This window comes from Sinocyclocheilus rhinocerous, unplaced genomic scaffold, assembly GCF_001515625.1.
Source record: "Sinocyclocheilus rhinocerous isolate Xijiao unplaced genomic scaffold, SAMN03320098_v1.1 scaffold5145, whole genome shotgun sequence".
Lineage (NCBI taxonomy): Eukaryota > Metazoa > Chordata > Actinopteri > Cypriniformes > Cyprinidae > Sinocyclocheilus > Sinocyclocheilus rhinocerous.
In genome coordinates, this window is record NW_015665036.1 from 1 (window position 1) to 12,585 (window position 12,585).

General features: G+C 36.3%; 2 protein-coding genes across 5 annotated transcripts; both read left to right on the forward strand.

The window, feature by feature from the left end:
* The first annotated feature begins 658 nt into the window (after window positions 1–658).
* On the forward strand, window positions 659–3,193 carry LOC107731001 (surfeit locus protein 6 homolog). 3 transcript variants are annotated; one of them, XM_016541971.1, is made up of 6 exons: window positions 659–714; window positions 869–918; window positions 1,142–1,240; window positions 1,428–1,622; window positions 1,721–1,800; window positions 2,329–3,193. In XM_016541971.1, the coding sequence occupies exons 3-6, from the start codon at window positions 1,147–1,149 to the stop codon at window positions 3,034–3,036; spliced, it is 1,077 nt and encodes a 358-aa protein (XP_016397457.1). In that variant the 5' UTR covers window positions 659–714; window positions 869–918; window positions 1,142–1,146; the 3' UTR covers window positions 3,037–3,193. The 3 variants fall into 3 exon arrangements, with proteins under 3 accessions (XP_016397457.1, XP_016397458.1, XP_016397456.1); XM_016541972.1 differs by having other exon boundaries at window positions 664–714; window positions 1,128–1,240; XM_016541970.1 differs by lacking the exon at window positions 659–714 and having other exon boundaries at window positions 721–918.
* Window positions 3,194–3,519: 326 nt separating this feature from the next.
* Window positions 3,520–11,228, forward strand: LOC107731000 (kynurenine--oxoglutarate transaminase 1-like). 2 transcript variants are annotated; one of them, XM_016541969.1, is made up of 14 exons: window positions 3,520–3,688; window positions 3,922–4,030; window positions 4,141–4,199; window positions 4,939–5,086; window positions 5,225–5,374; window positions 5,484–5,570; window positions 5,659–5,784; window positions 6,454–6,574; window positions 6,655–6,731; window positions 6,872–6,961; window positions 7,042–7,228; window positions 7,963–8,039; window positions 8,141–8,227; window positions 10,056–11,228. In XM_016541969.1, exons 2-14 carry the CDS (start codon window positions 3,959–3,961, stop codon window positions 10,113–10,115), a joined length of 1,341 nt encoding a protein of 446 aa, XP_016397455.1. In that variant the 5' UTR covers window positions 3,520–3,688; window positions 3,922–3,958; the 3' UTR covers window positions 10,116–11,228. The 2 variants fall into 2 exon arrangements, with proteins under 2 accessions (XP_016397455.1, XP_016397454.1); XM_016541968.1 differs by having other exon boundaries at window positions 3,925–4,030.
* The last annotated feature ends 1,357 nt before the right edge of the window (window positions 11,229–12,585 follow it).

Consider the following 12,585-nt stretch of genomic DNA (forward strand, 5'->3'; position numbering starts at 1 on the left):
AATACTTTTATTCAGCATGGATGCAGTGGTACAGTCCTGATATTATGTTGATGATAATAACGAACTGTTTCTTGAGCACCAAAATCAGCATATTAGAATGATTTCTGAACGATCGTGACACTGAAAATTGGAGAAATGGCTGCTGAAAATTCAGCTTTGCCATTACATGATTAAATTACATTAAAATGAAATATATATCAAGTTTAAAAAAATGTATTTTAATAATATTCCTCATTATTTCAGTTTACTGTATTTTGATTAAACAAATGCAGCCCTGGCGAGCGTAAGATACTTATTACCGACCTCAAAGTTTTTAATGATATTGTAGTTAGTTTAGTCAATAATCAAGAATATAGTAATGAGCAAGCTAAACAGAATTACACTGGAGTACTGGAGCATCCTGACGTCTTGAAAGACCCTGTCGCGCCACAAATAGGGTCCTCTTTGGTGAGATGAGAGTCTGAGAAAAGAACAAATAAAATACACTTTAGCTGTCAAGAGTGAGTGTTTGACAACAAACATTTTGATATAAAAAAAATATATTTTAATGATCTCTTTATGAGGGGAAAATGAATTTACATAGCCTCGGATTATTCTAAAACTACTCATGTTCGCTGAAATTGTGCCAGGTCGACTACATAACATGGTTTGTGCTTTCGGGGGAGTGTTTTCAATGTAACCATTTCCGGGGATTCCGAACCATCCTGCGCATGCGTAAGATCATACACACGTGGGGCATGTTTCTGAATTTGTATTTGGTAAAGTTATAAGGGATATTGTATATAGACTAGTGTACATTTCAAGGATTTTATCCGAATGAGTTTGTAATTTCTAAGGAGGTACACAAATCCCTTTATTCCATTCTCAGCTGATGAAACGCATCACAGCAGTTTCGACTGACGTTTTTGATTGAGCGAGGTAAGTTAAATATCCCGTACAAGTCAAACGAATAATGGCATGTTTATTAAATGTATTAATTGACGTATTTGTCATTGTTGTCATAAAATACTGCATAGGTTTCACAGCACTCTGACTTTGCTAAAATCGTTATATTTTGTTTTGAGCTGTTTAGTGACGACATGTTACATATCTGCATCAAATGTCTGTATTTATTAATTTATTGTTAGTTTATTTATAATAGGAAACATGGCCAGCCTTGCTGCGAAGTATGATTACCTAGAGAAGCTGACCCGTAAAGTATGCGTGTCTCACAACCGGGAGCCAAAGAAAAGACCCTATGGTAAAGTTCTGGGATTGTTAATTGCATATGAATTAATTAGTAAATACTGAACAGACACCTGCAGTAGTTATGCCATTTTTATTGCTGGTTTATTCATTCATTCATTCAAAGTTTGTATTTTCAAAGTCAGTAGTTAAAAAAAACTAATTATTTAAATATAATAAAGTTGTATTAATTCCCCTTTTAGTTCCATTCCGAGGCAGTGGGGTAAATGGTGCTCCTCCAACAAAGAAAAAGAAGAACAATCAAAAGCCAACAAAAGGAGATCACATGAGTGCAAACAAAAATAACCCAGTTCTAAAGAGCACTCGGCCTGCAGCACCTCCAACTCAGAGAAAAACTGTCCAGAATGGGATTTCAGAGACACAAAAGAAGCCTGAGGGTAAAAAGTAGTTTGTAAAGAGATTAGTAGTGTATCCAGCATGCTTTATTCTTGTTGACTAAAATGCTATTGCATTTTTACTGATTCATTCCTATTAGGTGGAACATCACAAGAATTTGATGCTGTAGACATTCTTCGTCAGAGACTTCACCAGAAGATTGAGGAATCTCGAGGACAGGTACATGCTCAAGTTGGACTAAAAGATCAAAATTGGCTAAAATGTTATCTCGGTCGAAGGATTGTTAAATGTTTGAATGCTGATATGCTGAATCACTTTACTTCAAGGATAGTTCACCCAAAAACAAAACTTATGTCATCACTTATGATCTTCTGCGGAACACAAAAGAAGATATTTTGAAGGATGTGGGTAACCAAAGAGTTTCTGGTCCCCATTGACTTCCAAATAATTTTTTTTCATACTACGGAAGTCAGTGGGTACCAACAACTGTGTTTGTTTGGCCTCATTCTTTAGAATATCTTTTTTTGTGTTAAAAAAATATTCAAAAAGAATAACAAAACTCATACAAACTGAGGGTGAGGTTTAATTGTATGGGTCAGAGAAATGAATTGCTCATAAATGCTAAATTATGACTGTTTTGCTGTAAAAAAAAACAAGATAAAGTAAAAGTATTATATGGAAAAAGTGAAAATTATTATATCATTCCTTTAAGAATTCTTAGGCCAAGCCTATGTCTGTTTTTTCCAGGGCCCTCCTAAAGATCCCTCCTCTGAGGAGATAAAGAAGAAACGAGAGAGACGAAAACAAGAAAGGGAGCGTCGGAAGAGGAAAAGAAAAGAGTTTCGAATTAAAAAGTTAGCAGATGCTGCAGCTTTGCAGGCAGGAGAAGAGGACAAAGAGACAGCAAATCACCAACCACAAGGCACTTCTACATCAAGCGCTCCTGCCAAAGAGGAGCAGAGCTTCATAGTCTTCAACAAGATGGAGGTTGGAGAAGACTATGTGGACAAAGGGACAAAGCTGATGGAGAAGAAAAAGAAAGTGAAAGGAACGCTGACTCCACTCACTGGCAAGAACTACAAACAGCTTTTAACACGCATTGAGGCGAGGAAAGCTCACCTGGAGCAGCTTAGAGAGAAGGATGAAGGGAAAGCAAAAAAAGAGGAAGAGAAGATGAGGTGGAGCAATGTTCTCTACAAAGCTGAAGGCATGAAAATCAAAGACAACGAGGAACTCTTGTGTGCATCATTGAAAAAGAAGGAGAAAAGGAAGGCTCAGAAAAAAAAGAAGTGGGTACAGAGGAGCCAGCAAGTCGTGGAGAAGATGCAAAAGAGGCAAGACAAGCGGAGAAGGAATATTAAGAAACGCAAGGATGCCAAGATGGAGAAACGCAAACAGAGGGCAAGGAAAAAGGGTTGTGTACTGCCTGAGGATCTCAAGAAGGCCAGCTTATAGGAAGAAAAGAAGTGAGAAATGGTAAAAGGCAGAAAGGATCATGCTCATGGGGACTTCGCCTTGTGTTTAAATTTCACAAAATTTCATTGGGATGAAATGTTTTCTTCTGTTGTCACTTTTAAAATGTCAACTTTATAAAGAGCGTATTTTGTGTCCATATTTTGTGTTTTTATTCTGTCAACCCAAGGTTGGGCATTTATGTACATTCGTGCATTTTGCAGACACTTTTATCCAAAGTGACTTACAATAGATGTACATAACCAATTTGTCACAGAGCCAACAGTTCATGGAGTACTATAAAAGGTATATTAGAATGTTAGTTGAGGAAACAAGCTTTTTTCCTCTTTGTCTGTTCGGCATATTTAAAATTGTGCAATAAGAATGGTTACTACAAATATATACTAGGGATGGGCGTATCGATACGAAGTATCGATATATCGATACTGACGCGAGTATCGAAATACTACAACGTATACTGGCAATTAGCGTTAGCAGTCACTGGCCCTGCCCACAGCGGAAGTACTCTTACAAAAATAAAGAGTGCTGCCTGGAGGAGGAGCTCTGCTCGCATTTTCATTGGCTCAGACTGAGGAAGGCGCTTGAGAAGTCAATGTGTGACGTCTTTAACAGCTGGGGGAAGTAAATGAACAAGGTTTGGTGCAAAACAGAAAGTTTTGTGTATTCGTTTTTTAGATTACAATATGAAATCGACATTTGCCACAGTATTTTATGCTTTGTTTGTCTCTTGAATCTCTAAATCCCAAGGACAAGACTGTCATGTCACTGAATTATCGACTGTCAGACATTTAAAGGTTGACCGTTCAAATGCTAGAGATTTGCCGTGATTCTAATCTCTTACTATGTGTTACTGATTTACGGCTTTAGCAGAAATCCTGCAGTAAAGGTGTTTTGAAACACTGGAATGTGGAGAAGAGCGGCGGTAAATGGACCTTGGCTGTCAATCAGATTAGTAAACGCAGGTTTTCATGATAAGGTTTGAGATATTTCACACTAGATCGCTACACCTGTATGCACGATCAAGCTGCGGTTTAGTAATTTGCCATTATTTTTTCTTATTGCATGATTTTCTTCTTGATTACGCAGGGCAATATGTCTCGTAAGTTGCACGCGAGAAGAATCGAAGGAATTGACAAGAATATATGGTAATTAAGCTTCATGGTCTATAAATCAAGTGAAAGTATAAATGGGTAGACTGTTAGTCATTTAACGTTAGTGCTTATTACACGGCGCTTACCAAATAAGTAAATAAATGGATATAAAATAGCCTATTGAGTTATTTATTATTATTATTATCATTATGGCTAAGTTTCCGCTAGAAAGTCCGTTATAACATAGCAAGACGAACACTGCAAAATATACTTGTTTAATTACCTAATATTTTAAAATATCTTAGTATTTTAAAAATGTATTTTTCCAATGTTCGGCTTGTTGCTTTAGCAATAGTTTTCCTAGATATAATCGACATTTTTTAGTTGTATTATTATTATTATTATTATTATTATGCAACCAATGTAATCTACTTAGCGGACGTTTTTAGCTATGAATGTCTTCCTCTAGTTTAAGTTCTCTCTCATCTTTGTGTTTTTGGCGGGTTTTTTTGTTTTCGTTTTATTGCTTTAACTACTAACGTTTTTTTTATTTTTTTATTTACTCAACATGAATAATACAATTAACAATGTCCTCCATTTTTAAAATTGGTAATCGCAATAACAGTTTTGATCGCAAGATGGCGCCAATTAGCAATTCTAGTATTTCAGTGAGCTGTGTAATAAGAATAATTTATTATTCTTAAGTAAGTAAATATAAGTAAATGAACTCAAATTTTTGCTAATTTTAATGTTTAATACTGCATGTTATTCCTTTTGTGTATGTCAACTGTAGGGTGGAATTCACTCAGCTGGCTGCTGACTATAAGGCTGTGAACCTGGGTCAGGGGTTCCCTGATTTCTCCCCTCCTAGTTTTGTTCAGGAGGCTTTCTGCAAAGCCCTGAATGGAGGTTTCTCTATGCACCAGTACACGCGTGCTTTTGTAAGAAATTAAAAATACAAGTCCCTTGCTGGCTTTCAATTTGCAGTTTGTTTAGTAAATGATCAACTACCACTGCATAATGTAATAAGTATATAAGTAAAGCTTTGCTAAACAATCTTACAACATGCTGTCATACAGGGCCACCCAAATCTTGTGAAGATCCTGGCCAAGTTCTTCAGTAGGATTGTTGGCCGGGAAATAGACCCAATGGAGGATATCTTGGTTTCTGTAGGAGCATATCAAGCACTTTTCTGTACCTTCCAGGCTCTCATTGATGAGGGCGATGAGGTAACAATATGCATATTCAGAAAATTATATTGTTAGTAGAGAATAAAAAAGACACTGTTTATGTTCAATATGTGGTATCAGAATGCATCTTTTTCCCTTTTTTGCGCAGGTGATTATTGTGGAGCCATTCTTTGACTGTTATCAGCCAATGGTAATGATGGCGGGTGGAACAGCTGTATATGTGCCCCTTAAACCAGTATGTTCATATATCACGTGACAAGATCTGTTTGCTTTATCTGAGATTAAAATGTTTGTTTTGAATAATATTAGCTGTGTATTAACAGAGAGAAGGCTGTGGTCCTGTTCTATCCAGTGCTGACTGGGTGTTGTCTCCTGAAGAGTTGGCGAGTAAATTTAGTCCTCGTACCAAAGCCATTGTCATTAACACTCCTAATAACCCTCTTGGCAAGGTGAGTCAGTCACCAACAAACGGAGGACAGTTTTACCCATCGTTGTCCAATATATTCTTATACACTGCAAAAAATGGCTAAAAAAAATTAAATTAAGTGCATTTTGCTTAAAACAAGTAAAATTATCTGCCAGTGGGGTAAGTAAAATATTCTTAAAACAAGAGTATTTTACTTACCCCACTGGCAGATAATTTTACTTGTTTTAAGCAAAATGCACTTAATTTAGATTTTTTTTCCCCCCCTAGAAACAAGACTAAATATCTTAAGTCAATTGGCTTATCTAGTAAAAGTATCTTGATTTAAGAATTTTTAGCTATTTTGACTAGAAACAAGACAAAAATACTAAGTAAGATGAGCCATTTTTTGCAGTGTATGAGTGAATTTCATGAAAACTCTCAAGAAAATCAAATCAAAATAATGAAATTAAAATTGTTTTAAAAAGAAATCTGTTGTAACATCATAAATGTCTTTACTGCCACTTTTGATCAATTTAATGCATCATTGCTGAATAAAAGTAGTAATTTCTTTAAAAAAAAATCTTACTGACCCCAAATCTTTGAATGGATATGTAATTAATATAAAAATTTAAACTGAGTTGAAATGACTTTTCAGGTCAGTGTGTACAATTTTTACCACAAATTCAGCCTAACCCTAACTGGTTTCTTGCAGGTCTACCAGCGGGAGGAACTTCAGATGATTGCTGACTTATGCATTAAACATGACGTCATTTGCATCAGCGATGAGGTGTACGAGTGGCTCACATATGATGGAACAAAACATGTGAAAATCGGTAAGTGCATGACTGTGCATGTAATGCGATTAATCACAGTTTTGTGGACTTTTAAAGTAACATACCTTTTTTTTTGACAGCCAGTCTGCCAGGTATGTGGGAACGCACTGTCACCATTGGGAGTGCAGGCAAGACTTTCAGTGCCACAGGATGGAAGGTGAGCTGGTCGAATTCAACAGCATTTGTTTCTTGCGATGTTATATCCCTCTGTTGACTGGCTGGAAGTTTCATGGTGATAAGGTTCAGTATGCATACACAGCATGCAGGTCATTAAATTACTCTATTATTTTAATGTAGGTGGGTTGGGCAATGGGATCAGGACATATCCTAAAGCACTTAAAAACCGTCCATCAGAATTCAGTGTATCACTGTGCCACAGCTGCCCAGGTAAAACAATGCTCCTTTTAGGCGTAAAGTGTGTGTAATTTGTTTTCAGTGGACTGACATTGTCTAATGTTGTTTTTAAGGAGGCCGTAGCAGTAGGTTTTCAGAGGGAGTATGATGTATTTGGCACAGAGGAAAGCTATTTCCACCAGTTACCCATACATCTTCATGAAAAGCGTCTGAGGCTGGCAGATTGTTTGAAGAGCGTTGGCCTAAAACCTATACTACCCCAAGGAGGATACTTCATGATCGCAGATATCTCAAATCTTAGTAAGTAACAGAGAAAAAAAGGTAGAACAAAGTATTAAAGCAGGAACTTGGATTAATTTATGGATTATACAAATATAATTTTTATATCTGAGAATTCCAGAGATGAGGTGCTTTTGTCCTCTCTTGAGCTCTTGTTTATGGTAATAAACACATCATTTATTGTTCCCACACTTTTTTTCCAGGTTTATTGTACAAAGATATTTAAAAATCATTTTATAGGGATTGCATTTACGTAGAGCCATTTCTAGCTGGTAAAATAATGTAGCACTGGCTGGAAAGTAAAATATATATATATATATCTGTTATAGAATTATAAATAAATATCTATTACACTGTAAAAAAAAAAAAATCAAAAGTTGAGAAAACATAAAAGCTTAAGGCAACCAACTTCAGGAGATTTTTGAGTTTTCTCAACTTGTTGTTTTCAGTTTATACAACAGAAAGTTGAGAAAACTAAAAAATCTCCTGAAGCTGGTTGCCTTAAAGTTTTCTCAACTTTTGATTTTTTACAGTGTATAGAATATTTATATAATTTAGGGTTTTATTAATTTCCAGAAAAAGTTTAAAATTCCCTGATATATCCAGGTTTTCCATGAGTAGGGGAATCTTCATAACATGAGAAATCAAAGTATAAAAAAGCTACACTGTGTGATAGCAATTATAATTGTTTTGACATGATTATAACAAAGTTTGTTTTTAATATTGCCTTTTGTTTTTAAATGTTTTTCTACAAGATGTTGACCTTACTGACCCTAGTACTAAAGATGAACCCTATGACTACAGATTTGTGAAATGGCTCATAAAAGAGAAGGTAAGCCAAAACATAGCATTTACAATGGGTTATAAAATCTTCTCATATAGTGACATCCGTGAGGAAAATAAGTTATAAAAATGTTCTACACTTCTGAATAGGGACTGGCCACTATCCCTGTGTCTGCATTCTACAGCCCGGAACACAGAAACGAATTCCAGAAATACATCCGATTCTGTTTCGTTAAGGTAATTTTAAAGGGGTCATATGATGCTATTTTAAAGATCATTATTTTGTGTATTTGGTGTAACAGAATATGTTGACATGCTTTAATGTTCAAAAAACACATTATTTTTCAAATACTGTACATTATTGTAGGTCCTCTATGCCCCGCCTCTCTCAAACGCTTCGTTTTCAACAAAGCCCCCTCCTTTGACAAGCGCAGTCTGCTCTGATTGGCCAGCTGACCCAGTGCATTGTGATTGGCCGAACACTGCAAGCACGCGTCGGAAATGTAACGCCCCTTACCATAATCGCGAACGTCAGCTTTCAAAGTAAATATCAAGACAGTTAATAAATGTCTTAATTTTACCATCAGTTCAAGCCCGAAAGGGCAACAGAGTCGCGTGACAGACACAGTGATGATGCAGTACACAAGCCGCGGTTAAGACAGCTGACGTGCTATGATTTCTGACAGACAGTTCACTCTCCTGTGAATCCGGGCTGTTCCCCACACACACACACACACACACACACGAACGAACGATGCGCAAAACTCCGCATTTGAAAAGTCAATAGCAAATACTTAAACTAATAACAAAACAGCAGCTGATTCAGAAGCGCCAGATTGTCATAGCAAAGTCAGAATTACCTCCTCTCCTAGGTTCACAAAACGGTCGTCCATAAAATGCATTGCTGTTCTGTTGTAAGTAATCTTAAAGATTCCTAAATGCATGAAAACTTGAAATCGCATCATATGACCCCTTTAACACAAATGCAGAACATAAAATTTCAAACATTCTAAAAATAAAGTTCTTTAATTATTTAGGATGTTAATGTTGTTAGGGTTTTTTCAATAACAATAACATTAAGTATATTTAATTTATTATCTTTTTAGAAATTGCTGCATTGTGAATTTTATGCTTTAGAGACTCTTATTAAAGGCACAATATGTAATTTTCGCCGCTAGAGGGCACGTATTTTAAAATAGACAAAGGCGTAGTTTGATGACGCCGTGACTGTGGAATCATGGGAGTTGTTCTTCATCCCCACAGCCGATGCAATCCGACGGGACTCGGGCAGAAATCATGTTCATGGATGAGCTAATGATTTATTAACGTAGTAGAATGAAGCAGGGTGAGGCTGAAAGCCGTCGAAGCGAAACGAGGCCGCTGAACGAGCGTGACACACGTACGGCTCGAAAGCCGTATTTTATTATGCCACAGTCGACCGCTTCCGCTCCTTCCGGTCGTGCGTATGTGGGGGGGGAAAAAGCAGCGCTGTTTTATCATACTAGATACATTTGAAAGTTCTGTTATAATGCTACTCTGTGCGGTCATCACCGGTCTATTAAAACGCACAACATATTCAAGCGTCTTTGGAGTTTACATGTTTTCTACAAAACTAAACCGGAAATCGAGGGGTTATGACGTCATTGGCAGGCGACACAATGACACTATGGACACGGTCCGTGTCACTAGTTAAAATTGCTTATTTCTCTGGATTTAAACATTCGTCGAAACATTTGATATAATGTAAGTACACAAGTCAGCAAAATATATAACACTGTTCTAGTGGTTTTTGGATATTTTAATAAAAAAATCTTACATATTGTGCCTTTAATTTTAGTTATCACCATTAAAAGTCCTTTTACTTTAAATTACTTTTAATAAACTAATGATAAGCCAACTGTTACTTAATCACATGAGCTAACATGGAAACTTTGACCTTGAAAGCCTTATGTAAGTGAATAGGACATCATGATACTAAATCAGGAAAAGTGATTTCCATTGTGATCTGTTCACCTTGTTAAAATGCTGTATATTATTTAATTCATATTTTTGTCAACATTAATAGGAGGACACAACCCTGCAAGCAGCCGAGGACATACTGAGGCAGTGGAGTGACAGCAAATGAAAATGACAAATTTTGACAGTACAGGCCTTGCACAGACTGAAAAACCTGAAACGCAAGAGATCTTACAGCATAACAAATCTAAAATGAGACTGGTTTGTAGCAGTTTGGGATATGAATAGTTATTAAAAAGAAAAGTGTTTGTTATTAGGCTTAAGATTGACTATATGCCAGACGAACAGATGGTGCTAATTGCATCACAAAACAGAGGTATGAAAATCTTGCATGGCATGTGTGGTTAAAAAAAGAAATGAGAATCATTGTTCCCATGATAACAATCAATATAATGTCATTTTAGAATCAGTATAATTTTATGCTAAATACACATGAGTGGGTGCAATCTTTTCAGCCGGTTAAGCGTTATTGTTCTTTGATTGTTATGTTCTCTCGCTTTTTTTTTTTTTGGCATTGTATTGCCACATATTTCCTTCCTCTCTGGATTATACCTTGAACTGCATCACTGCCTGTTATTACTGGATCCACTCCGAGTTACAAATGACACATTAATAGATTTCATTTCATGTTAAACTGTTTTATTAATTTGTACAATGTAAGTGTTATGTTGAGACACTTTCATAAAAAAAATATTGCAAACTACCTCGTTCATCTGCATGTAAATCTAAAGGAACTTTCTTTGTGGATGTTCTAAACACTCACCAATTACGCAAGTTTTTTTTGACACTTTTCTGCAGGAGAAAGCCATAAAGTGTCATTTTCACACACTGCTCTTCTGTGGTAAATTTGAGTTTTTATAGCACACTAATTTCTAGCATATAAAATTAAAGCATATAGCCTTTATTATTATAATTGATCATTGGGTAAATGAAAAAGCAATATTCCCATCAATATGGCCAAATCCACTTCAACCTAAAAAGAAACAAGGTCATAGTGGGGAAGTGGTACAGTTCCCTTTTCATCAAAAAATAAATTGGACCCTTTCCATTAATAATATACATTAAAATGTACATAAACACTTACTACAATTAGAATGTGAATTATTGAGAGGTATATTGCTGAAATTTACTCAGAGGTCATAAACAATCTACTCAATAATAGCAAAAATTTCAGGAGAAAATGTATGTTCTGTTAGATTTCAGGAATAAAAATGTGACTTCAAAACTTCTCTCTGTATAGACTTTTTACTATGGATACATCTCATAGTGTGACTTTGTTTCTCGTTTTTAACTATGATATTTTCACTACTCATGCAACCTGACAAATTCTGATAAAAAAATAATAGGAAAAGTTCTCAGATGTGTTTTGTAGGAAGGGATGATACGAGGACTCAATTGGCAGGAAGAATGGGCTTATTATTAATAATAAAAATAAAATGCAACAAAAACTACCCCATAGGGGAAAACAGGCAGGCAGGATCAGGAAACAACAAGGCTATATTAGACAATGAACTAGCAGAAAACTGCAAACACAAGGAGAATAAATAGGGAGCAAACAAGGCAGGTAACAAAGGAAACACAGGTGGAGCAACTGAACCAATAATCAGGTAACAAGGTGGGCAGGGATAGACAATAGACATGAGAGCACATGGCACACAGAAACAAACAAAACAAAGCCATGTGCTCACACAAAACAAGACATGAACAGGCAGCATGATAAAAACTCATGAGCTGCGTGTTCACACAAAACGGGACAAAAAAGCACACGGCCGTGCTAACACGAACCACGTTGCACACAGAACATGACAACACAAGAGTGCCTGGCTAATGAAGACATAAACCAAGCACTCACAAGACAAGAGTGCACGCTGAGTGAATGAATACACAACTCGTGAAAGACATTAAATGTGAGTGTCCAAGCCCCGGCACGGAACCGAAACCACGCTTGAAGCTGCGCACTCCCACGAAAACAAGACATGACAGGAGTGCTCTGTCACAAAACCATGAATAAACTAGACAGAAGTGACAGAACCCTGACAAGTAACCTCTGAAGTAGATAAACAGAGTGATGAGATAAAACACCACACTGTGATTAGGTGTGTCTTAGCATGAGCAAGCATCATTGCGACATAGTTTTCTCAGTTACTTATCATTAAAATTTTGTGACGAAAACATTCCAAACCCAGAAAAGAAAGACTAGTTTATCTGTGAAGTCTCTTCCTTTTTTGTCATCCTGTGAATCCTATATATTTATACACATAGACTTGCAAATTCTATTGTGACTTCTGGGGGATATGCTCCTGTATGATAGTGATTCCATTCTTGTACCTAATTTATAAGTGGTTGAATTTACGATGTTAAATCTCACCTTGTGAACATTAGCAGAATCAGAACGTAGTCAAATACGCTAACACTCACAACTTAGACCAACAGCAGCTAAACACAGAATAATGACACTACTGCCTTCTGTAGAGCTGCTTATAGATGAATTGGTGAACTTTGCAGCATTGATAGATACTGAACTAAACTGAGCCTGAATAAAGACACTATCTTCTGTAGAGCTGCATTAAAGCTCAAAT